Raw genomic sequence first — 27,218 nt, 5'->3', positions numbered from 1 at the left:
TTCCATATGAATTTTTGAACTGTTTGTTCCAGTTCGTGGAAGAATGCTGTTGGTAATTTGATAGGGACTGCTCCCAATCTGTAGATTGCTTTGGGCAGGATGGCCATTTTGTCGATATTAATTCTTCCTAGCCAAGAGCGTGGGATGAGTTTCCATTCGTTAGTGTCCTCTTTAATTTCTCTCAAAAGAGTGTCTTACTGTTTTCAGGGTATAGGGAAGGAGCCAGAGATGAAGAATGAAGGAGTAAGTAAATTCCACTTAATCTTCCGGTTCACATAACATGCTAAATGTATATCTGGTATATACATATACATACCAGATATTTTCTATATTTGTAGAGTCAATATGCATATTGAAGAAGCTTTAGAAAGGGAATTTGAGGATACTGAGGTTTGAGACTCAAGATGTTACACTTTTTCTCCATGTTTATTGATTGTTTTAAAGAAAAATAATGTAATTCTGTTAAAAGTTATTCACGACACTTGTTAAAGACAGTAAGGTAATTTCTTCAGGGGGACTGCTGGGATAGATTTAGGAACCACTGCAATGGGGCTTTGCAGGGGAGAGAGATTGGGCTTGGCACTGAATACAAGGAAAAGTAGGAATTTATATTTAAGGAGATCAGTAGTTGGAAATTACTAAGAGGAAACATCAGTGTTAAGGCAGGTGGGGTAAGCTTCTGACTGACAGGATTTTTGCTGACGGCTATAAAAATATAGATAACAATAGGAGGTACCTTATAGGCTTGCTAGGAGAATCCAATGAGTTTTTAAGTGTTTGTAACAGTGCCTGGCACATGGTGAGCGATGTGATAGCCACTGCTACGATTATTATTCTTATCATCATCACTATCACCATCTTCATCATCTCCAGCGTTGGGCAGATCGTGAACAGCGCACTCACAATGAGTTATTGCTGGATTGAATTGAGTAAATGTGAGGGTGTTTATTTTGGCCCTCCACCAACCTTTTATGCTTGCTTTGTAATTCCTGGCAATGTCCCAGGTAGGTGAGATCATGGAAAGTTACCCAGTGGGGCGTTGTGAACAGCATGTCCTCTGAATGGTTATCTTGGATAAGAAATGAGGTAACAGCAGCTATAAAGGAGAGGAGAACATCCTTGCTCATATTACCTGAGGGCAGAAGTTACAGTAGAGTATGTTCTCTGTGGAAGGCCCACCATAGCCTGAAATGTCCAAGGGATCCTAATGTACATAGTCATTTAACCAGGAGATTTTTCCTTTTCCCAGTCCACTTCAGGCTTTGGTTTAACTCTCATATAAAGTTGCTGAAACATGCACGTCTATACTACAAATAAGGTGACCTAAGAGATAGAGTAGGAACAAGTTACGTTCAGCATAACAGTATTTCCTGGTGCTTCTTACAGTAAATGATAGGCTCATTCATGAAATTTGTGTTTCTTTGGAAAAGAGTGATGTGAAGTCATTATGCGTAGCCCCCATTTTTCCTATTCAGGAACTGTATCTTCTGTTTTGTTGACACAAAAATCCTTCTTATGATTATGGATTTGATAACTAGTAGGGCTCTTAGAGGCCAACACCAAGGACAGTTTCCCTCTCCCTGACCCAGGCCATCAGGAGGCCATGTGGTGTGAAGCAGGAATGGGGAGTGACCTGCAGCTTTACATGTAGTAGCTGGGGAGCCTCGTCCATATGCTGTCCAGCCTCTTAAGTAAGCACAGTAAGGCAGGCCTGTTTTCCAAAGTTGCCAGAAAAGTTTAAGTCTGTAACATGTATAATAGTAAACGCTTAACAGTCTCTTATTGGTTTTAGAGACGCCTTCCAATCCCTTTTCCAAATTGGTTTTATTAGCAGACTAACAAATTATCTTGTTTGTTAGAATTTCAGATCTTACGATTCAGAACTCTTATTTTTCAAGTGTGTCAGGGAAATGACCTACCTTTCCCCCTTTTTCTTAGTGAGAAGAAAAATTGTGGAGTTGACTTAGCCCTTGCCTCAAGTAGGCAAGGCTTACCCGCACGCCTTTTCCTGTCACACCTGTGTGTCTGGCATGTGACTGCCTCTTGACCAATGCAGAAAACCCTTAGTAAGTGATCCGAGGCTTTGCTTACGTTTCCCTCTTAGACAGCATACCCCGTGACTATTTTATGGGAAAAAAAGCATCCTGTAGTATCTGCACAAGGATTTTATCTTGACTGTTTTCATTAGCCTGGTGGTCTTCTCACTCCTCCCTCAGTTATTTGTTTTATGCGGGTGGTAAGGACATCTGTGCTTACTGAATAGAAAATAAAACAAAGCTATTCCAGAAGAGCCTTGTAGGTGCTATAATCAAAATCAACTAATTATAAGCCATTTTCTCAGGAGGGTACTTAGGAATATGTTGGTTTATCTGTACTGGGAGCTCCTCAAATAGCAGCCATGGAGCAGAGTTAGAATCTACTTGCTGACTAGCCTTGTTATGTGGGAACAAGTCACTTTAATTCCTTAGGCTCCAGTGTTTTTCATGTGTAAAGTGAGGAGGATAGATTAGGTGAGCCTGTGAGCCCTGCTGGCGTGGAAATTCTGTGACTGGTGAATCATGAAGTTGAACCTTAGGTTCTGTGATACATGATTGTTTGGGTAATGCAAGACGAATGCTTGTTCTTCTTTTTTTAACAAAATAAAATGTGTCAGGCAAATTATAGAAATAAGGTGTGGGGGACTGTTTATTAAGACTCATTAGTGGCTTTTAATACTTACTAGTACCAGGGTGTAAGAAATCTGCTAATTACAACAGTCTTTTTTTGCTAATTTAGAACCACATGCTCTTACCTATTTGTTCTGGTTATTTGAAAATAAATAATGCTTCTTTAATACAAAACTCTCCAGTTTACATTTTCACCAGTTTAGCAGAGTTTTTCTACAAAAATTATCTGAACATATATATAGTTTATGATTATGCTGTTATTGAGACTAACAAGCTCTAATATTAAGCAACAATAATAGCAAAATCTACTTCTTTGTGAATAGTCTCAGAAACATTTCAATAGTCATTGTGTTGGAATTTGTTATGTCTCCTAGGAATAAATTCATGTCAGATTTGAATTACATCAGTTGCCAGACTTTGAAGCAAGGCTTTTGATTTTCACTCCATCTGAGAAGTTTCCTGAGGTCTCTGGACAGGCCTCCCCATTCTGTGTACACCGGCTGAGCTAGGAATCAGCCCAGAAGCTCGTGAGGGCATTGAAACTCTAGAAGGAAATGAGCAGAATAGACTTTCTAGAAACATAGGACATGTCAGAATATATCCACTTGACAGACCAGCTGTAACTGTAGTCTCTGGAAGTAATTAATTCCCCTGAATATAATCTTTTCTGTGAAAGAGAACAAAGAGGTGAAAAAGAATAAGGATTGTTGGCAACACTGTACAGACTTTTGGAATAAAATCATTATACTTTATGGGTCTAACGATACTATGTACACAATGTTAATAAAATGCAAAGCCAAGTTCATAGGATTTGTAGCTCACCAGTTGGATAATATCAGCTCAATTTATCTAAATTCTAGCAGCCATATTTTGAGCTTTAGATATTTGATATCCTTAAAATTCTTAATGTCCAGTAGGTTATTATCCAATCTATAAGAACTTCATGTTATTACCACTGTTTTCAGTAATTGATTTTAAAGTTAAGGGGCATTTCATTTTCTTGTCTCTACCTTTAAGTTTTAAATAAGCATAATTAATAGGATTGATTAGAAGTACATTTTACATTATTTTTCTCAAAAGCTTATACTTAACATGCATTAAAAATAACTAGCAAATTTCAATTTATTATAAACATGTTGCTGTTTGTCATAGAATCCTAAGCTGAAAGAAAATTCAAGAAATCATTTGACTCTTTTTTATGAGCTTTTTACCTAAATACTACCTTGAAAAAAATGTTTTCTATTTTGAAAGTTCTCTTGGGAAGTAGATTATATCAAAGTTTTAGCGTTTTCAGTAGTTACTTTCAGTAGACCTGTGATTAAAGTAATCTTCTGTTCTTAAAGATTTTATGTTTTTTCAAATCATCAGAAACATTTCTTTCTGCTATTAAGACACTTTGATCTTTGCAGTGATTTGTGAATTAGGCACTTTCTTGCTCCTGATGTCTTATGTCGATACTTATGGGATATGTTAAAACTTTTATTCACTGTGATACAGGCTCAAGTTAAGTTTGAAATAACGCATTTTGTGCTAACGTGCGTCAGGTCTCCCAGATCTCTGTTAATTTTGATGCACTTTCATATCTCTGATCATGTATGAGATTTTGGCATTACTGTCTTTTGCACTGTTTTGAGAATCTATTGGCTCTACATGCAAAATGTCACAAGATACTCTTAGTAATGGAGAAGATCTAGGAGCCTTTTTTAGGCCTACCTCCCACTCTAAACAGGCACTTTTCTTTTCCTTCTTCCTCTTCTTTGTAAAAATTCAAATGTGACCTATAACTTCCTGCTTAAAATTCTGTAACACATCCCACCCACCTGTAGAACCACATGCCTGCCCCTTAGGTTGGCACATGTAGTACCCCACACTGTTTGTCAGCACCCAGGCTCCTTTACTGGCATTCTGGTTGCCAGGGGAGGAAATATGTTCCAAATGAGAGTTTATAGTTTTGGAGCCAGAAACACCTGGGTTAAGATCCTGCCTTCACTCATCCCCTCTGGCTCTGTGAACTTGTGTAGATCATTTCACATTTCTGAGCCTACCTTTCTTCCTCTGTAACAGGGGAATGGAAACTCTTAGCTCACACAGGTGTAGTAAGCATACATGGAATCAGGTGTGTGTGGTGCCCACGAAAGGTCTGCTTGAGCAACCAAAGGTACGGGTGTGTGACAATAACACAGGTTGCATGTCTCGCCAGCTTGCCAGTCGAACAGCATCGGGAATTCCTCTTGGTAGGAGTCCTGTCGCACTTCGAGCCATGACAGCTCACATGTTCGTCTGCGGACTCTTGTCTCCCTGTGTGACACGGTTCCAGGTTCACGGCTCCAGATCTGCATCAGGCTGGTGCAAGAGCTATGCTGAGAAGCAGTTCCGTGCCCTGACCAGCCAGTATCCTTGTGGTGATTCTTTGGCATAGTTCCTAGGGTTCTCCACACAGGCCTGCATGCAGGGAAGTCCCAAACATGGATCCTTATCAAGTATTTACAGCTTATTCATACTTCCTCCCGGTCCAGATGCAATTTACCTGTCAGGATCACTTTTTCCATAAGCAATTTTGCCTAGCAATATAATTGACACCTGCCATCTACCTGGTTTCCAGGGTAACAGAGCTAGGTGGTTAAACCAAAGGTCACATTCTAAAGCAGCAGTGGAAAAGGCTTGCTATCTCTTTCATGTCAGTATGCAGCAGACCCGACTAGGGGCCTTGTGTGTTACAGTTGTCAGAACATGCTTGTTTAGTCTTTTAACAAATATTTAAGAGCTTACATTATGAGTCCAGCTCTGTGCCAGACACAAGGAGTACAGTGGCAGCTTAGACAGATATGATGCCCACTTCATATGGTTTCCTCCACCCAGGAGCCCTTTAGTTCGTTTCATTGCCTAGAGAGCTCCTCCAGAGGTCAGCTGAGATGTTACTGCCTCTCTGAAGTCCGTGAACACTTTACCCCCTAACAATGTTTATACTGCTGTGAATTCATGGATCGGTATTGCTAATCCATGAATTCCTTTAAGTACTATGCAGAGTTTATGTGGGAATGTATGTTTGAAAAAAAGGGTTAAAGCTTTCATCAAATTTTCAAAGGGGTCTGCGCTACCCACCCTGCTCCCTGAGAATTTATAACCACTACTCTGTTATGAGCATTTGTAATACGGTTCTTTTTATTTGTAGGTCTGTGTCTCCTACTGGAATGTGAGTATTTGAGAGAAGGAATTATATTAATATTTTGTGCCAGTGCAATGCCTGATTCATAGCAGACTTTTAGAAAATGTATGTTGAAAGAATCAGTTCTTAATATCCTTAACAGGCATCAAATGATGCTAATTGTGCAGCATTTCTTTATTAGAAAGGGAAAGTCCTATCTTGTATTAAACTAAAGTCGTTCTTGCTCCTAGCTTTAACCCCTGGAGTTATAAACTACTCTCTTCCATATTGTATTTGCCCTTTTATGAAATTCAAAATTGAGTTAGGGAATCAAAGAAAACAGGATATCATGGGGGGAATCATTAACAAGTGATATATTTGCATCTTAAATATTTTAATTTAAAGCATGAAGATGTACATTATGTTACTGGTATTTGAGTATGAAACCAACATCTTTTTTTTTAATTAAGGTATCATTGATACTGCAATCTTATGAAGGTTTCACATGAGCAATATTGTGGTTTCAGTATTCATCCATATTGTCAACTCCCCCACAGATCCCATTGCAGTCACTGTCCATCAACATAGTAAGATGCTGTAGAGTCATTATTTGTCTTCGCCATGCTATACGGCCTTCCCTATGACCTAGGTATATTGTGTGTGCCGATGATAATGCCCTTTAATCCCCTTCTTCTTCCCTCCCCACCTACCCTTTCAAACCCCTTCCCTTTGTTAACTGCTAGTCCATTCTTGGAGTCTGTGAAGTCTGCTGCTGTTTTGTTCCTTCAGTTTTGCTTTGTTGTTATATTCCACAAATGAATGAAATCATTTGGTACTTTTTTTTCCCTCCAGGCTTATTTCATTGAGCATAATACCCTAAAGCTCCATCCATGTTCTTACATATGGTAGGATTTTTCTTTTTATGGCTGAATAATATTCCATTGTATGTATGTATCACATCTTTATCTATTTATGTATTGACGAACACTTAGGTTGCTTCCATTTCTTGGCTATTGTAAATAGTGCTGTGATAACCATAGGGGTGCATATGTCTTTTTGAATCTGAGAAGTTGTCTTCTTGGGTAAATTCCTAGGAGTGGAATTCCCAGGTCAAATGGTATTTCTGTTTTGAGTTTTTTGAGGAACCTCCATATTGCTTTCCACAATGGTTGAACTAATTTACATTCCCACCAGCAGTGTAGGAGGGTTCCCCTTTTTCCACATCTTTGCCAGCGTATGTTGTTCCTAGTCTTCTGGATGTTGGCTATCCTAACTGGTGTAAGGTGATATCTCATTGTGGTTGTAATTTACATTTCACTGATAATTAGCGATATGAAGCATCTTTTCATGTGCCTTTTGGCCATTTGAACTTCCTCCTCGGAGAAGTGCCTCTTAAGATTCTCTGCTCATTATTTAATCGGGTTATTTGGTTTTTGGGTGTTGAGGATTGTGAGCTCTTTATATACTTTGGATGTTAACCCAGTATTGGATAAGCTGTTTACAAATATATTCTCCCATACGGTAGGAGGTCTTTTTGTTCTATTGATGGTATGCTTTGCTGTACAGAAGCTTTTCAGCTTGATGTAGTCCCACCAGTTCATTTTTGCTTCTGTTTCCCTTGCCTGAGGAGATGTGTTCAGGAAAAGGTTGCTCATGTTTATGTCTAAGTTTTCATCTATGAGGTTTATGGTTTCAAGACTTTTCTTCAGGTCTTTGATACATTTCAAGTTTACTTTTGTGTGTGGAGTTAGCCAATAAATCAGTTTCATTCTCTTTCATGTATCTGTCCAGTTTTGCCAACACCAGCTGTTGAACAGGCTGTCATTTACCCACTGCATATCCATGGCTCCTTTATTGTATATTAGTTGGCTATGTATGTGTGAGTTTGTATCTTGGGTATCTGTTCTCTTCCATTGATCTATGTGTCTTTTCTTGTGCCCGTACCAATTGTTTTGAATTCTGTGGCTTTGTAGTAGAGCTTAAAGTTAGGGAGCATCATCTCCCCAGCTTTGTTCTTCCCTCTGAGGATTGCTCTTTTGTCTTTCCATATGAATTTTAGAACTATTTGTTCTAGTTTGTTGCAGAATGCTGTTTGTATTTTGATAGTGCTTGCATTGAATCTATAGACGGCTTTAGGCAGTATGGCCATTTTGACAACACTAATTCCTCCTATTCATGAGCATGGGATGTATTTCTATTTATTAATGGTGTGTTGAATTTCTGTCATGAGTTTCTTATAATCTTCAGGGTATAGGTCTTTCTCCTTGATTAGGTTTATTCCTGGGTATTTTATTCTTTTGGTTGCAATTGTAAATGGAATTGTTTTCCTGATTTCTCTTTTTGCTAATTCATTAATAGTATATAGGAATGCAACAGATTTCTGTGTATTAATTTTGTATCGTACAACTTTGCTTACTTATTAGTTTTAGTAGTTTTGGGGTAGATTCTTTAGTTTAGGGTTTTTTATGTATAATATCATGTCATCTGCAAACAGTGACAGTTTAACTTCTTCCTTACCAATTTAGATGCCTTTTATTTCTTTGTGTCGTCTGATTGCCATGGCTAGGACCTCCAGTACTATGTTGAATAAAAGTTGGGAGAGTGGGCATCCTTGTCTCGTTCCTGATCCTGAAGGAAAAGCTTTCAACTTTTCACTGTTAAGTATGATGTTGGCCGTGGGTTTGTTGTAAATGGCCTCTATTGTGTTGAGGTACTTGCCCTGTATACCCATTTTGTTGAGAGTTTTTATCATGAATGAATGTTAAATATTGTCAAATGCTTTTCCAGCATCTATAGAGATCATCATGTGATTTTCGTCCTCCTTTAATTTGATGCGATGTATGATGTTGATGGATATTCGAATTTTTACCATCGTTGCCTCCCAGGAGTAAATCCCACTTGGTCAGGATGAATGATCTTTTTTATGTATTTTTTAGTTCAGTTTGCTAATATTTCGTTGAGTATTTTTTCATCTCTGTTCATCAGGGATATTGGTCTGTAATTTTCTTTTTTTTTTTTCTGGTGTCTTTGCCTGGTTTGGGTATTAGAGTGAAGTTTGGAATTATTCCCTCCTCTTCTACTTTTTGGAAAACTTTAAGGAGTCTTAGGTCTTCTCTGAATGTTTGATAAAATACAGCAGTAAAGCCATCTGGTCCATGAGTTTTGTTCTTAGGTAGTTTTTTGATTACCATTTCAATTTCATTGCTGGTAATTTATCTGTTGAGATTCTCCTGTTTCTTCCTGGGTCAGCCTTAGAAGGTTGTATTTTTCTAGAAAGTTGTCCATTTCTTGTAGGTTATCCAGCTTGTTAGCATATAATTTTTCATAGTATTGTCTAATAATTCTTTGTGTTTCTGTGGTGTCCACAGTGATTTTTCCTTTCTCATTTCTGATTCTGTTTATGTGTGTAGACTCTTTTTTTCTTGATAAGTCCACCTAGGGTTTTATCTATTTTGTTTATTTTCTTGAAGAACTAGCTCTTGGTTTCATTGATTTTTTTTTTCTATTGTTTTATTCTTCTCAATTTTATTTATTTCTGCTCTGATGTTTATTATGTCCCTTCATCTACTTTGGGCCTCATTCGTTCTTTTCCTAGTTTCATTAACTGTGAGTTTAGACTGTTCTTTTGGGATTTTTTTTTTCTTTCTTGAGGTAAGCCTGTATTTGCAATATACTTTCCTTTTTGAAGTGCTTTCACTGCATCCCACAGGTTTGGGGCTGTGGAGTTGTTTTTATTTGTCCCCATATATTGCTTGACCTTGTTTTAATTTGGTCTCTGATCCACTGATTGTTTAGGAGCATGTTGTTAAGGCTCCCTGTGTTTGTGCTGTTTTTTCTTTTCTTTGTAGAATTCATTTTTAGTTTGATACCTTTGTGGTCTAAGAAGCTGGTTGGCACAATTTCAGTGTTTCTGAATTTACTGAGACTCATTTTGTGGACTAGTATCTGATGTATTCTGGAGAACATTTAATGTACACTTGAGAATAATTTGTGTTCCGCAGCTTTTCGGTGGAGTGTTCCGTAGCTGTCTGTTAACAGCAATGAACAACACAGTAGAACCGATGGATCTGTCTCCTTACTTATTTTCTGTCCAGTTGATCTGTCTTTTGGCGTGAGTGGTGTGTTGAACTCTCCTAGAATGAATGTGTTGCGTTCTGTTTCCCCCTTGAATTCTGTTAGTATGTGTTGTACGTATTTGGGTGCACCTATATTGGGTGAATAGATACTTATAATGGTTGTATCCTCTTGTTGGACTGACCCCTTTATCATTATGTGTTGTCGTTCTTTGTCTCTTGCAGCTTTCTTTGTTTTGAAATCAATTTTGTCAGATACAAGTACTGCAACTCCTGTTTTTTTCCCTCCGTTATTTGCATGAAATACGTGTTCCATCCCTTCACTTTTAGTTTGTGTCTATCTTTGGGGTTGAAGTGAGTCTCTTGTAGGCAGCATATAGAAGGGTCTTGTTTTTTTTATCCATTCTGTATGTCTTTTGGTTGGTGCATTCGGTCCATTTACATCTAGGGTGATTATTGATAGGTATGTACTTAGTGCCATAGCAGGCTTTAGATTCGTGGTTACCAAAGGTTCAAGGTCGGCTTCTTTACTGTCTAACAGTCTGACTTAACTCGTTTATTATGCTATTACAAACAGAATCTAAAGGTCATTTTTTTTTGGTCCCTTCTTTTTCTTCCTCTCCCACTCTTTATATGTTAGATATCATTCTATACTCTTTGTGTATCCATTGAGTGAGTTTTTCGGTAGCTGATTTAATTTTGTATTTGCTTAGTAATTAATTGGTCTACCTCTTTTACTGTGGTTTCAGTTTCCCTCGTGACAGCTACTTTGCCTTAGGAGCACTTCCATCTGCAGCAGTCTCTTTAAAATACTTTGTAGAGTTGGTTTCTAAGGGGTAAGTTCTCTCAACTTTTGCTTATTTGGAAATTGTTTAATCCCCGCTTCAAATTCAATGATGATCTTGCATTTTAATTATTATATGTCTTGGTGTTGTCTTCCTAGGGTTCCTTGTGTTGGGAGATTTGTGCACTTTCATGACATGAGACACTATTTTCTTTCCCAGACTGGGGGATTTTTCAGCAATTATTTCCTCAAAGAGACTTTCTATCCCTTATTCTCTCTCTTCTTCTACTGGTAACCCTATACTGCGAATATTTTTCTGCTTGGGTTGGCCATACAGTTCTCTCAGTATTCTTTGATTCCTAGAAACCCTTTCCTCTCTGTGCCTCAGCTTCTTTGTGTTCCTTTTCTCTAATTTCTATTTCATTTACCATCTCCTCTACCTTACCTAATCTACTTTGAAATCCCTCCATTGTATGTTTCATTTCATGTACTGTATATTTCAAAGTTTCTATCTCTTTCCTGATGTCCTCCGTGAGATCGTGAATATATTTTTTGTATCTCCATGAGCATGTTTTTGATTTTTATTTTGAAATCTTTATCAAAAGATTGGAGATTTCAGTTTCATTTAGCCCTCTTTCTGGCTTCTTCTGATTCTTTCTTTGTACAAAATTATTTTGCCATTTCATTTTTCTAGTGCCCAGAAGCTCTACTCTCTGGAGCTGCCCTGCACCTACAGTGAGGGTGGGGGTCGCAGGCAAGTGGTACCGGTGCCTGCCGGGAGGAAAGAGCTCTTTCCTGCTTCCTGGCTGCTGTGCCTGCCTCCACTACCAGGGCCACTGGGCCAAGCGTGCTGGTAGGAGCTTCTGTGTTACGCACCTGTATCTGCTATAGGTGGGGCCACCCTCTGGGCGGCCTGGCGTGTTAGATGGGGTAGCAGCTGTGCGAATCGGTGTCTGCCTGGAGGAAGGAGCGGCTGGCTGCATACCGCAGTTCGGGGGCCTTGGGACTGCATTGCCAGCCAGGGGGTTGGAGCATCTGAAGCTCCTGAAAGTTTCCAACATACTGGGCGGAGTGTGCCGGGATGATTTTGTCCACCTGTCCTTTTCAGCAAGTTCTGTGTATCCTTTGCCCCTTTAGCGCCCCTCTCACTGTTGGGAAGTCATTCAAAATTCCCGCTCTTCTTTTGTCCTGGATCTGCCTTTTGTGCACACCTATTCTTCACAAGTGGCCGGAATCTCAGTCTCTCTGAGAACTCTGCCTGTATTTGCTTTCCAACCACCCTAATCTCCAGAGCACCATGTAGCGGGTTCATGCTCCCAGAGCATGTCTCCAGGACTGGGTGTTTAGCAGTCATGGGCTTCTACTCCCTCCCTGCTCCGTTTTCTTCCTCCTGCCTGTGAGCTGGGATGGGGAAAGGGCTTGGGTCCCTCTGGATCATGGCTTTGGTACTTTACCCTTTTCTGTGAGATTTTCTCTTTTCCCCAGATGTAAGCAGTCTGTTCTGCCATCTTTGTGTCACTCTGTCAGGATTAGTTGTTTTTGCTGTATTTTCGTCTTAAATTGCATTTTCAGAGTAGGTTACTGCCTCATTTTTCTCACTGCCATCTTTAAACCTTTTCAAAGCCAATATCTTTTTTTTTTAATTTTTTTATTTTGATATCATTAATCTACAATTACATGAGGAACATTATGTTTATTAGACACTCCCTATCACCAGGTTACCCCCACATACCGCATTACAGGCATAGTAAGATGTTGTAGAATGACTACTTGTCTTCTCTGTGTTGCACAGCACTCCCCATGCCCCGCCACGCCACGCATCATACATGCTAAACATAATGCCCCCTTTCTTCCCCGGCCCTTATCCTTTCTTTCCCACCCATCCTCCCTTGTCCCTTTCCCTTTGGTAACTGTTAGTCCATTCTTGGGTTCTGTGAGTCTGCTGCTGTTGCGCTCCTTCAGCTTTTTCTTTGTTCTTACACTCCACATATGAGTGAAATCACTTGGGACTTGTCTTTCTCCGCTTGGGTTATTTCACTGAGCATAATACCATCTAGCTCCGTCCATGTTGTTGCAAATGGTAGGATTTGTTTTCTTCTTATGGCTGAATAATATTCCACTGTATATAATATGTACCACATCTTCTTTATCCATTCATCTGCTCATGGACACTTAGGTTGCTTCCATTTCTTGGCTCTTGTAAATAGTGCTGCGATAAATATAGGGGTGCATCTGTCTTTTTCAAACGGGTTGCTGCATTATTAGGGTGAATTCCTGGAATTGGAATTTCCAGGTCAAGTGGTATTTCTATTTTGAGCTTTTTGAGGAACCTCCATACTGCTCTCCACAGTGGTTGAACTGAGATTTACATTCCCACCAGCAGTGTGGGAGGGTTCCCCTTTCTCCGCATCCTCGCCAACGTCTTTTGTTGTGTGTCTTCCCAAAGGTGGCCGTTCTGACTGGTGTGAGGTGATATCTGATGGTGGTTTTAATTTGCATGTCTCTGATGATTAGCGATGTGGAGCATCTTTTCATGTGCCTGTTGGCCACCTGAATTTCTTCTTTGGAGAAGTGTCTGTTCAGGTCCTCTGCCCATTTTTTAATCGGGCGTTCGTGAATGTATTCTCTCATATACTGTAGGGTACCTTTTTGTTCTATTGATGGTGTCCTTTGCTGTACAGAAGCTTTTTGACTTGATGTATTCCCACCAGTTCTTATTTGCTTTTGTTTTCCTTTCCCTGGGAGGTATGTTCTTGAAGAGGTCGCTCATGCTTATGTCTAGGAGATTTGTTCCTATGTTTTTCTCTGAGAGTTTTATGGTTTCATGACTCGCATTCATGTCTTGGATCCATTTTGAATTTACTTTTCTGTATGGGTTTAGACAGTGTTCCAGTTTCATTCTCTTTTGTGTAGCTGTCCAGTTTTGCCAGCACCATCTGTTGAAGAGAGTGTCATTTCCCCATTGTATGTCCCTGGCTGCCTTATCATATAGCAATTGACCACATATGTTTGGGTTAATGTCTGGAGTCTCTGTTCTGTTCTGCCGGTCTGTGGCTCTGTTCTAGTGCCAGTAGCAAACTGTCTTGATGATTGTGGCTTTGTAGTAGAGCTTCATGTTGGTGAGCGAGATACCGCACCCACCCAACACACACACAGACACACTTTGTTCTTCCTTCTCAGGATTTCTTTCGCTATTCGGAATTCTTGGTGTTTCCATATGAATATTTGAACTCTTTGTTCCAGTTCGTGGAAGAATGCTGTTGGTAATTTGGTAGGGACTGCACCCAATGTGTAGATTGCTTTGGGCAGGATGGCCATTTTGACGATATTAATTCTTCCTAGCCAAGAGCGTGGGATGAGTTTCCATTCGTTAGTGTCCTCTTTAATTTCTCTCAAAGAGTGTCTTACAGTTTTCAGGGTATAGGTCTTTCGCTTCCTTGGTTAGGTTTATTCCTAGGTATTTTATTCTTTTTGATGCAATTGTGAATGGAATTGTTTTCCTCATTTCCCTTTCTATTGGTTCATTGTTAGTGTATAGGAAATCCACAGATTTCTGTGTGTTGATTTTGTATCCTGCAGCTCTGCTGTATTCCGATATCAGTTCTAGTAGTTTTGGAGTGGAGTCTTTAGGGTTTTTTTATGTACAGTATCATGTCATCTGCAAATAGTGACTGCTTAGCTTCTTCTTTACTAATTTGGATTCCTTGTATTTCTTTGTTTTGTCTAACTGCCATGGCTAGGACCTCCAGTACTATGTTGAATAACAGTGGGGAGAGTGGGCATCCCTGTCTTGTTCCCCATCTCAGAGGAACAGCTTCCAGCCTCTTGCTGTTCAGTATGATGTTGGCTGTGGGTTTATCATATGTGGCCTTTGTTATGTTGAGGTACTTGCCCTGTATACCCATTTTGTTGAGGGTTTTTATCGTGAATGAATGGTGAAGTTTGTCGAATGCTTTTTCAGCATCTGTGGAGTTTGTGGTTTTGTTCTTTCTTTCTGTTTATGTGGTGGATGGTGTGTATAGATTTTCAAATGTTTTTACCATCCTTGCATCACTGGGATGAATCCCACTTGATCATGGTGTTTGATCCTCTTAATGTATTTTTGAATTTGGTTTGCTAATATTTTGTTTATTTCCTAGTCATTTTTGCTATTCTTCCGCAGTTCCTGAGAATTCTTCTTAGCTATAACGGTCCAATGGGTATCTTGTTAGGTTAGTGCAGAGGCTTTGGGGCCCTAGCCCAGGGTAGAGGTTGGTTGCCGGGGCACCAGGCTTGTGGTTCGAGGGTGGGATCTTCCAGCCCCAAGCCCCCAGGGAAGGAAGAAGAAAGTGATGAGGGCTGGAGGTTGAATCAGCAATGGCCAGCGACTGAGTCAGTCATGACTCTGCAGTGAAGCACTCTCAAAACCCTGTGAGAAGAGCACATCTCTCTCTCTCATCTCCTGCTTCTCTGTCAGTGCTTCCATGCTTTGTGAACCAGGTCGCCGGAAATGCCACCATGGCAGGCCCCAATTCCCGGGAGGATAGAAGCTCCTTTACTTGGGACCTTGCCGTGTGTGTGTGTGTGTGTGTGTGTGTAATGGGCATTTTCGTTGTGGTTTCCTTGTTTCCAATGCCAGTGTTTCTTCTGGTTTTACTTGTTCTGTTAAATAAGCGAAATACTATTGACCACTCATCATTGTAATTTTGATAGTTTATTAAAATTCAAATAGTGTTATTTTATAAGGAAGAACTGAGGCTTGTTTAGCATTCTTTAAAAATTTCTAGGCATATATTAAGTTCCTATAGATAATCTTGAAAATACATTATTTTGCTTGAATACTCTAGATTACTATTGGCAGTTGTTTCTTAATGGGCAAACATAAGCAGGGATCAGTCATTTATTTATCCCACTCCAATATACCCCATCTTAATTCATTTTGGAAATTAGATAAGTATATAAACAGATAAAATTAAATGTACAAAGCTGTATGTAGAAGTCTGCTTGAGAGAACGAAGACTTCATAAAACTAGAACCTACTTTTCATTGACTAATAAACAGAAACCCAAATCAATTTGTTTCCTTTATTCCAAGTCAGTTTGCTCTAGTCCTCTGAAATTCCTTTAGTATAATGGAGCTTTTTCTAATTTTTCTTTTGTCCTGGAATTTGCTGATCATTGGAATCATTAAAATTAAAGTTTGTGTGTTTTTCAGACTTTTTACCTGACTTATAATCAGACATACATCCTATGTTATGACCTAGTTACGCATGCACACACTAACAGAGAAAACAGTGTTTTGTAAAATGGTATCTATCCTTACTCTGAGGAGCACACTCTTTTTTTTTCTACTTTCTTTTATAATTGTATTGATTTGAAAAACCTCTGATTGTAACCCTTCAAGTGGATTTTGTGAGCCACTATTAGGTTACTGAAATTCTGTCCTTTCTTAGACTTGGAAAGAAACTTACAAGGATTGAAGATTTGTGCATGTGTCTGCAGGTGAAGATGAGAACTGTTGTCCCCTCTTATCCTTTTCTCATACTTATGCTGCCTTCCCATCAAGCACTGTTATTAGATCTGCTATCCAGGCATTTCTTCCATTGATAAAAAGAAAACTTTAGGGTTTACAAAACAAAACTGACTATAGCACCGGTTACTGCCAGAGGGTAAAGACTTCTCCTTGTGGCAGCAAACCCATTGTTCAGATATAGGCTCTTTGTTTTCTGGGCTGCTCACAGATTCTGAGTTTGGCTTACTAAACTGCCTGCATCCTAAAAGACATGAGGCAGGTCAACCACTGTGTTTCCAACACTTTTGTGGAAGCAGCTCCCCTTCAAATTCCTAACACCCGAGAACCTGGATTCAAATCATGTAGCTCAGGAAACATACAGGTTTGTTAACTAAATTCATTAATGAATACCTAAATATGGACTCTCTGCAGCAAATAGAAAATCCTGTTAAATGAGGCTATTTCTTTACCCCACCTTCTCAACCTTGAAAGTATAAAACATATAAAGAAGAAAATAGTCACCAGCAATCCTATCCAAGATGATCACTGTTCATATAATTGTATGGGTCCCTTTTAATGTCTATTTTTATGTAGTTGTGCTAAGCTTATTAACAACTTGAATCCTTTTTTGTCATTTAAGATTTGAAAAGAAGCATTTCATTGTGTTCAAATAGCATTAATAATGGCTTAATAACATGTATCCATTGTGTGGATTTTCACTCACCCAACCAACTACTCATGTAAGTAGTTTAGAGTTTTTCCATTGTCATAAATAGTATACTGTATATCTTTGTACACAAAATGCTTTTCTGTATTTGGATTATTTCCTTCAGATAAATTCTCAGAAGTAGGATCATTGGGTAGAAGTGAGTTGAACCATATTTTCCAGTTCTAGTAGTATCTGAGGGCTCCAAGTTTTCTATCCCCAGGCATCTGGGTTTGAGAAACCTTATTGTGATGTGGCCACAGACCCTAGGCTCTCCTGGCAGACCAGAGACTCTGTGAGCCACTTTAAGGCAGAACCTGGTTATACTTAAAATTTCAGGTTTTCTTTTTCCTTTTTGGTGTGTGTTTTGATGCATATTTTATGAATAACTTCCTAACTTTCTCTCTCTAATTTTGATTATATTTTTATTTAATTAGTGCTTCTGCATTCTTGAAAATCTTCACTTCCAACTGGGATTTTACACATTAAACGCTTAGTCATGCTGCTGATATTGGGCAGAAGTTCTTGATAAATTTGGCTTTTCTTTCCTTGCCATAGATTATTCTTCATTCTATTCACAAATATCAACTGCGGGTCCATGTCGTCCGTAAAGATTGTGGAGATGATCTCTCTCCCGTCAAGCCTGTTCCATCTGGGGAAGGAGTGAAAGCATTCTCCTTTCCGGAAACTGTCTTCACAACTGTTGCTGCCTATCAGAATCAGCAGGTATTGTTCTCAGAATTGGCATCTTCCTGGACTTTTCATTTCTGGTGTATATAGAAAGCTAGCTCTCCTTTTCACTGTATCTAAATGTTATGAATTGTCATAAGGCATTTGCAATATGTGATGTTCAGAGCACATATATTGTAATAACAATACTTTATCCATGATTTCCCAAGTAAGGCCACTCTAGTGAGGATTTTGTTAAGCAAGAATGTGTCTCATACCACAGTGTATGTTTACTCTCCATTTTGAGATGGTGAATCATGATGTCATAATTAAAATTAGAAACCATGCAAATTGCCTTGTAGACATGTAGAATATGAAAAGTGAATTGTATCATAGAACATGGGATTTGTTTGCTCATTTTGAAACTATAGTGCATGTATTATACACAGTATTTCAGAAGCATTCATCCTATGTAGTCATTTTGGTGTATATACTAAAAGAGCTATTTCTTTCAAGATATGCTATTTTTGTGATAGAGGGTGATGGATATGCTTATAGTCTGAAAGATTAGCAATTGTGGTTGTGACCCTTTCATAAAATAAGAAATAATTTGAAAGGTGAAATATTTCTCTCTGTATGGCAAGCATATATATATATATATATGCATCTTTATTATAGAAGTTGTGTCAAGTAGGTAGAGAATTGAATACAGGCAATTATTCAATCCACACAATCTGTATGGTTTTCATAAGAAATAGCAATGTAGTGGAGGCTGATGTGGTTTGTGGGTAGATTTAAAAATAAATTCCAATGGTCAGCAGAATTACTTAAGGTCTCCACTTCTCTGTAGATTTGTATACATCTCAGTTAAAATTTTAAGGCTTTTAATCTCTCTGTTGTGGTTTCTGTTTTTTTAAGGCTTCTTAGGAGATTCAGATCCTGTCCCAGGTGTCCTCCTTTAAGGTTGAGAGATTCACCTGCTCTCCTCTGTGTGGAGAAGAAGCCAGTCCCACAGCCAAAGCTGTCCTGTCCTTTCACATGCATATTGCCATGCTTTTATTTAGGCTTTTAGGAAGGAAGATGAAATTAACTTTTAGGAAGGCTGGCGATAATTAAATAATAATTCTTAAAGTATGTTGAGTACAGATGATGATTTTTTATTTTTAGGAAAAATATAATGCATAAGGAGAAAAGAGGTATTTACTATCTTTGGAACAACCCAGTCCATCTTGTTTCTCTGTCTCTCTAACACACACAAATTAACTGTTTTAAACGTGTATTTTCTCCCAGCCTCTGTGATACAATAAATAAGATTTAGTGGGCTTTCGGTATATGTTGGTTGGTAACTAATACCAATTAGCAAATGTTGACAAATCAATTATTAGAGGGTGGAAAAATTAGAAGGGAAGTTGATAATGATAAAAAACAATCATGTTTATTTTCTAACTTCCCAGCTACTATTTTGAAGAACTTATGGAAAATTGGGAAGGAGCCTAGCCTAATGGTTAACAGCATGAGCTCCCAGCCCAGTTCTACCACCAAGTAACCTTATCATTGTAGGAAACTTAAGCCTTAGTTTAAAAGAAAACATAATATTGAGATAGTAACTATTGTAAGTTGCTATGAGAATTAAGTGAAATAATATGCATAAAACTCTTGGTATAACATGAATGGTATGCATTCAATAGATGTAATGTCAGTAGTAAAATTATAGTAATCATGATATATCTATTTTGACAAGACACCACTCTGTAAGTCTGAACTCTTTTAAAAATACTATTTTACATGAACATTTAAATTATTTAATGCTATTTAAATGTATTTAAGTGAACACAGAATTGAGCTATAGTAAGTTATAAATAAATAATTCATTCAATGACAAAGTGGCAGATATGGTGAATTAATTGGCAAAGCCTTACATTATTTCCCTTATATATAATGTAGTTTTATCCACATAGTAAGCAATATCCTATGGAACATATGTATCCTAGGTGTTGTACTACTAATTAGAGGATGGCTGAGAGTGCACACAGGAAATATAAGGAAACTGGAGAAGACTTCAAAGATGTCTTTCTTTGCCTTAGTGTTATCCAACAGTGTTCATTTGTACTTAGCCAAAATGGTACAGTCAGAAGTATATTCATTAACTTTATAGATTCCACAAAGACAATAAACACAGAAAACAAAGCATGATGTGCTTCTTAGAAATAGGCTGTAAGTTCCTCTAGGCAAAGTAGAGCTCTGTTAAGAAATAGACCGGATGTTGTTTATTAGTGTCAATTTTAAGATGCGTGTAACTAAATCAGTGTCAATTTCAAAATGTATATCAAAAAAATTGTTTATAATGGAGACTAGATAATTTGCACAATTTTCCCTCCTAAAACTTGGGGTTCTAGTGGTCAAAAAGCTGGTTCTTAGTCAACAAATTAGAGCTGTAGTTAAAATTAACGCATCATTTACTTCAACTACATGCCTGAGATTTAATCCCATTAGAACCTTCAAGTAGTGGTTACCTCTGGTTAGACATTCACTGTAGTGCTCTGACCAGATCAGGACTGCACAGATAAAAGAGGAAAGCATAAAACTTTCAGATGAAAGCCATAAAGATGATTCAAGGAGAGACAAAGCAAAATATAGAGGCAGAACATTTAAAGGACTATATATCATGTAATTCTGAAGAAAAGAATACATAGTTGCTTAACACTGAGGCTTAGAAATGGCTGTGAAGCAGACGTTGGATATTAGCTGTTTCCCATCACCACTATTGCAAGAGAAACAGTATTAAACCATGTCACAGAGTTAAAAGGAAGAACTTTAGTTCAGAGAGATTATCAAACAAAGGACAGCTCCTCAGTAGACCATTCGAATATCCATCTCTAGGGTTATTAAAAGCAAAACAAACTTTATTTACAGAGCTTGAATAGAGATGGGGAATGTTTTTCAAAGTAGATGAATGTCTGGATGATTTCTGAGATTTTCTTCTAGCTTTGCTGCTAAGATAATAAAATACCTGGGAAATAGGGTGGAGGAGCACAATAGAATCTGCTGACAGTTAATTTTGGAATAACTTGTACTTCTTCCATCATTTCTTTGTAATGACCTTACTTGACATTTATAATGTGATTTGACGTGGTTTATTTTTCCTGTTCTGCAGATAACTCGTCTGAAGATAGATAGGAATCCATTTGCCAAAGGCTTCCGAGACTCTGGGAGGAACAGGTAAGTCTTAGTGAGGAACACCCTGTGATAAACATATTTGATTTTGTATTGTGGATTTTCCATTACAAAAGAAACAGTTGAATTTGCTGATGTGGTTTGGAGATAATTTCTGAAGAGGATTTAGACTTGTTTAATAGTGTTGGGCCATGGATGTAACTTATTTTTGGGAGTAGTGTTGTGGCCTGCCCATTCTCAAGGTGAGTTTGATGTGTGACGCTGGGTGGAAACAGAAGTTGTCAGGGAGTGTAGTGCACGCTGCCTCTCACAGGGCCTGGAGGAAGTCTTTCCTGCAGGCCTAGGGGCAGCAATATCCCAACTGAATATCCTCTCTGAATTTGTTCTTGGTTTAGGATTTGCTTATGATGTCATAGCTATCTATTGATTCTGTCTTCTGAATATGATGGAGTCTCTTGTTCCCCCAACTAGACTATGAAACTGCTCCCCATTGCCGAGAGAGCTGTTGTTCTTGATTTTCCAAATATGTCTCGGCTCTGCTGACAGCCACACACTTGTTTATTTTTTCTGTGTCATGATTTATGGTATTTGTACTAAGTGAGAGAGCTACAAGAATGAGTTCCACTCTATTACTTTTATCAAAAAGCAGATCACCCAGTTCCGTGTGCCAAAGGTTCTTGAGTTTATTGATATAATTCTATTCCAATACAGCTTGGTGCAACATTTTCTAAAATAACTATTGCTAGTAATAGAGAGTAATAATAGACTAATGTTCTCCAGATGCCTTTTCAGGGTAAGGCTCTGACTTAAATGTTTTTAAAACATTTTGTTTTTAAAGGGAAGTATTTGAGAAATTTTTATTACTTTACTCCAGAAATTATTCTAATACTCTTTGAAAACTTGGTATTGATAGGCTGTGTCTACATGAAGTCAAAATCCCCGATTAACTTATTTTAGGGATAATTTCATTTAAAATTGTAGAGAGAAAACAATCAGGTCATAGTCCAGACTTTTAGTTCTTTCCTCTGATTAAGTTGGGCAGGGTCTGTGTCAACAGAGACCTTTACTTAGAATACACTCAAGTGTTTGCAGACTTGATTTCATCTTCATGTGCAATGGCTTTTAAACGCCATGCAATGTGAGGAGTCAAATGCATTGAAAGTAGAGTAGCCTTTAACCTAGTCGAGGTGGTCAACAAGACTAATTAATAACAGGGTTTCCCTCTGAAATTCTTCACCCTGTAGAAAGATTTGCAGGTATACCTACTACACGTTGTTGGCTGTATTGAAATTACTATTTTTAGGTGTGTATTTCAGTGTGGAGAGGAAAAACTTGCTTGGCTTTTGTTCTGTTTCATTAGCTCCTGGTTAGATGTGCTTTTCAGAGGAGTTTCTGAAAATTGAATAATTAGGTAACTGAAATGGTCACTGTGAGGTAAAGCAGCCTTTGGAATGATTCCTTTTTTCCTTGACAAATACTTTGATGGAATCTTCCTGTCGTTCTGGGTATAACCCAACATTATTTATCCACTTAAGTCTTCAATTACTTCCAGTTTGTTATGTTTTTAAAGCGTAGAATACATGTATTAAAACTCACTGAAACTCTTGGAGGGCATCCCTGAAGCTTGGAGAGTAGATAAGGAACCAGGAGAGCAGCAGGAACACTGGGAGAGTAGTAGCAGGAACCACGTCCAGGCTGTCCTGCAGGATTGCTCTGGGGAAGACCTCACTGCTCTTGACACTGGGGGATGGTGCTGCTTCTACTCGGCTGGTTCTTTTTCAAAGCAATAAATTTAAAAATACTTTTAAATGTATACTTTGGGCAGACAATAATAATAAATAAACTTACAAGTAGAAGCGTGTGGTAAGTTGTGTATGACAAATTTCCAGGAAGAATTCTAGAAACATCAGCATAATGAAAAGGCATCTGGTTTTTAAAATTTGGTCAGTAAAAAAATCGGTGGCATTTGTGAAGATAAACTATTTAGTCTTTTGTTTGGTATCATGAGGTCAAAATGTTGGGTTTGATACGATTTTTTTCCTTCCCTTTGGCTGTCTCGGGAATATATAGGAAGGGCATCCATAGTGTTTGCAACTGTTTCTTTCCTGACTCTAAAATTTAGTTTTCAGTGGACATACAGAAAATAATGAATTGGATTTTAACACTTCTTAAATTCTGTTAAAATTTAAAATTTAAACTTTGCTCTAAGTATTTGAACAATATCTTAGTACAAGAAAAACATAGTGAGCCTGTACATAGCTTGCGTGTTAGTGAAAGAAATAGGGTTTTTTTCTCATTTTAATTACTTTTCCTGGTTGTTGTAGATAAGCTTTTCGGTGCTCATTTTGGAATGTTGAATATCTATAAATCAACATTTCCCATTAAAAAAATCTGATTTTAATATTATCCATTGATGAATGCAGAAGACCCTTATATGGGGAAGAAAGAATCTGGTCAGCTTTAAAGATTTATAACTTAATATATCATTTTTCTTAAAAAAAGAGGCTAAGTTATAGAGGGTTCACTGGTGATAGGGGCTTGGGGGAAGGGGTGATTTTTTTTTAAGACTTAGAGGGTTCACTGGTGATAGGGGCTTGGGGGAAGGGGTGATTTTTTTTTTATATATTGATAAAGAAGAAAGCCCTTGAGAAAAAGTTCAATGTATTTCTTTAATATCCCTGGTTCTGTTGTGCTATTGCTTTTTAATATAAATTCTACTTTTCCCCATATGTGAAATAAATGAATTAATCAGGAAAAGAAATTAACATAGACTTGTGATTTTTTTAAACTTTATAAAACAATTTGCTTTAATTAAAAATTATCCTTTCCTGGCTATTTATGGTCCTACAGCCTATTTTATAGGAATCAGTAGCTTCAGACCTTAAAAGCTCTCCTGTAAGACATTTGTGAAAGAGAATTTATGTGCTGAGAATAGTTTCATTCTTCAGTTAGGCTTTAGGTTTGACCCTATAAAATTTTTTACTCAGGAAGGTACAAAAATTTCTTCTCTTTAAATACTTCAGGAAAAACATAACCATTTTACTAAACAAACTTAGCCGTTTGATAGCATAAATTAGGGTGGTGATAAAATGTGGAAATTGTTCAAAGGCATCTTGTATAAATTATCGCCTTGGCTACACTCCTGCAGGAGGTGCCTTTTATCTTTTCTTTAACTAGATGGGAAAAGTCTCCATTACTGGGGAAAATGAAGGCCTTTTTTAAAAAGTCCAGATTCAGCTAATAAATATTTTATAACTGTTTCCTGCAAAATATCTGAAATCCTTTCTGGAACTTCCAGTGTGAAACAACAGCCTCAGGAAAAATATCAATAGCTCCAAATCAGATCACTTGTAGATACATCACCTTCAGAGCATCTCCTTAATGCTTAAGGGTTATATGTTTGTGATGATAATAACTTCTCTCCAAGAATTTAGTCTATGGATTTGTATATGAAGCATAATAAAGTTTGTACTACCTTAGCAAATAATGCAGTAATGTTCATCTCTACAGTTAATAAATTTCTAAGCCTAGTGAATGCTCATTAATTACCTCTTAATAAACACCCATTGAGACCACTCCATGACCACTTTAGTATTCTTAATATTTAAAACTATGATAACTTAAACTCATCTATGTGGTAATGAAAAAGCATTTTTGTAAAAAATTGTGTCCTAGCATTCAAAACAGCTTGTTTCTACAAAGTCGTAAAAACTTAGTGCAGGCTAAATATAGAGTAATCAGCTAAAGAGCACCTATCATTCATTAGTTAAACATAAAATGCAACTTGCAGGCTATGTGGGGTTTTGGAATTGACCTGGCTGCCAAACTGCCCCAAATCAGTATTTTAATGTACATAAAATATTACTGAGTAGAGTAATCTTGGATTGGCTTGTAGTCAACCACAGTTATGATATCTGGTTTGGGAAAAATCACTTAGTAGGAAATAACTTTAGAGTTAGGAGAGGATGCAGTGCTTTTTTATTCTACTTTGTGAGAAACTGAAGTCCAGGGAGGTTAAGACCTTTACTTAAGATTACACAGTAAGTTTTAATGAGTTGCAGTCACAGCCCAGTTCTCCTGACTCCCCAGTCCAGTATCCTTACTACTCAGTAGTCCTCTTCGTGGCACACTGACAACTCTGAAGCCAGATTCCTCCCTTCACTCTCAGTACAGCCCAGGAAAGGCCTATGCAGGCCCCCTCTGTGAGCAGCTCTTCCCTTTGGCAGCCAGGGACTAGCCTTGTGGGGCTTGTGACAGCTCTTTAAAGTGCGCTCAGAATAGCACCTTGCTGAACTTTTGACTCAGGGTGAATCAGGCCAGATTCATGTGAGAATGGTTCATGCATGCAAGCCTGGGAATGCACACACACCGCCCACTCATACACAGATAGCTGTCTCCTTCTGTCGCTAAGATGGGGTAGCCGTGCTCCTCACGGAGTCATGACAGAATCAACAAATTAATAGTCTGTACTCTGAACACTCTAAGGAAGCACATTCAGAGTGTGAAGCCTTGGAATAGAAGGGCAGCTGATGTGAGAAGGTTTTATCTGCACATATCACTTGACATGGGTGTTCAGAAAGCTTTCTCCATGCTGTGTAGGTGGTATGACTGGGGGGGAACCTCCTCTAGTCCTAACTCACAGGTCATCACTTGGGGTTGCAAGGAATCCAGAGGAGGCAGCAAGCTTAGTCTAAGCTATTAAAGATAAGCCCTTTCTTTAACGTCCACATTAAATACAGATTATCTGTATTAAATAAAACTGTATCTAATGATCCCAAGAGATGTCTGAGTATTGTCTGACACTCAGAAAACAAGCATTTCCTACAGTGGAGCTATATGTTTCATGAAAAGCATAATGTTATCTACTTTAATAAATTGCTTATGGCTAAGGCAATTGAGGGAAAAGTTGAGCATGGGCTGGTTGAGTGAAGGGCCCCATTTTCAGAACCTAGAGGACTTAGTTATCTGATATAAGAAGGGGAAGACTGAATCATTTAAATAGTCCATAACCAACTTACCCTGACTCTTTCAGTATCCATTCATTAAGTGTATATAGGAGCTTTAAAATAATGTTTGATGCCAGTGCTAGCTCTGCCTATTATACCACCCTGTGAGATCACCTTCCTGCATTATCCCACACACTGGGCTGAGAGGCCAGGGCTGCCCACCCTGAATGCCCTGTTGCTGGAAGGAGAGCCATCCTAGCTGCCCTGGGTGTCAGGGAGATGGTGCCCCTGAAAAAGATGTCAGTGTTTTCTGGATGAACACTCTTCTAGGCTGGCTGCTGAGGCAACAACTGATGGGCAGAAATGCCTCTTAGAAAAGATGTGGCTTTACAAGGCCATACTTCTTAGCAAAGCTTTCCTCATCAGAGGGAGAAGTAAGGTAACAGGGGGAGGAAGGGTGTGTCCCAGATCACAGCAGAGCCTTGGACTCACATCCACTCGGATGCACGATTGTTACCTTAGCTGCACGATTGTTACCTTAGCTCTTCGGCACAAAGGAACAGATTTTTATCCTCTGAGATCAGTTTAGATTTCTCAGGACATTTGCAGGACATCTTGGGCATCTCGGGTGGCTCCCATCCCTCTGTGCTACTGGTGAAAGGATGGTAGCCCATTTCCGAAGCATTTCTTTCTGCCTGTGCCAATCTCCTCACTTGCCTGGGTTGGGGCCGCTGTCGACACCAGCATTGTCTTCTGCGTTGCTTATTACTGGTGAACGCTCCTGACAAGCTGCTCCTAACTAGGCTTCTTTTGTCTCCCCCCATCCTGACCCCTCCGTTCAGAATGGGTTTGGAAGCTCTTGTGGAGTCATACGCATTCTGGAGACCTTCACTACGGACTCTCACTTTTGAAGATATTCCTGGAATTCCCAAGCAAGGTAAATCACAAGGTATCCTGGGCCCTATCTATAGCCAGTTCCCGCCTAGAAGCTCAGTCACTGAAAAAATGCTCAAGGCATTATTCCATCTGTAGTGGCAACCTCTTCATCAGCATCCTCCTATTACAGGATTCATATCTTTCCTGTGTGGCGTGGGGATGGTCCAGGAAAAGTGGCTGTGTGGTTGTTGGTTAAATTTTGTATATTTTAGGCTGTTCATGTATTTCATGACCTTCACCTCACCCGAAATCTCTTGTAAAAATTAGAGGTGGATTAGTGGGCCCTGATGCCTGGTGCCCCTCACAAGAAAGTGCAGATGCCGGTCCCAGTGCACTCTTTCTAGCCAGCTTCTCTTTTTTCTTCCTTCGGCAGAATTGCCTCTAGGCAGGGTTCTCCTGTTGGATTTATGATGGAAGGTCAGGCACACTCCGGCAGACTTCCCTGGGCTCACCTCTGAGTATTTCCCACAAGCCCAGGGCTGGTGTTTCCTCAGAGGGAGCTGCCCGGAAAGAGATGACCCTTCCTTCTCTGCTCGGTAGGTAGGCCTCCCAGCCCACTTCCGCACTCAGCCTTTTTATGCCTGATCCTGCCCAGCACCCCAGTGAGAATTTAGCCTGCTGGGTTTTAG

The 27,218-nt window shown here is 38.8% G+C and overlaps 1 protein-coding gene across 19 annotated transcripts in view; it reads left to right on the top strand.

The window, feature by feature from the left end:
- Positions 1–27,218, top strand: part of LOC140845881 (T-box transcription factor TBX18-like) — a 125,235-nt gene that overhangs the window by 94,189 nt on the left and 3,828 nt on the right. For 13 of the 19 annotated variants that reach the window (XM_073221024.1, XM_073221034.1, XM_073221035.1 and 10 more), the window contains 3 exons: positions 17,423–17,590; positions 20,688–20,752; positions 26,496–26,590. In XM_073221024.1, the coding sequence (XP_073077125.1) occupies positions 17,423–17,590; positions 20,688–20,752; positions 26,496–26,590 (328 nt within the window). Of the gene's footprint in view, positions 1–212; positions 244–1,962; positions 2,067–5,838; positions 5,860–16,798; positions 16,899–17,422; positions 17,591–20,687; positions 20,753–26,495; positions 26,591–27,218 lie in introns of those variants that run through there. The other 6 variants (XM_073221037.1, XM_073221036.1, XM_073221038.1 and 3 more) reach the window with 4 other exon arrangements.

The sequence above is a fragment of the Manis javanica genome, chromosome 13, assembly GCF_040802235.1.
Source record: "Manis javanica isolate MJ-LG chromosome 13, MJ_LKY, whole genome shotgun sequence".
Classification (NCBI taxonomy): domain Eukaryota; kingdom Metazoa; phylum Chordata; class Mammalia; order Pholidota; family Manidae; genus Manis; species Manis javanica.
This window is presented reverse-complemented; position numbering and strand designations above follow the sequence as displayed.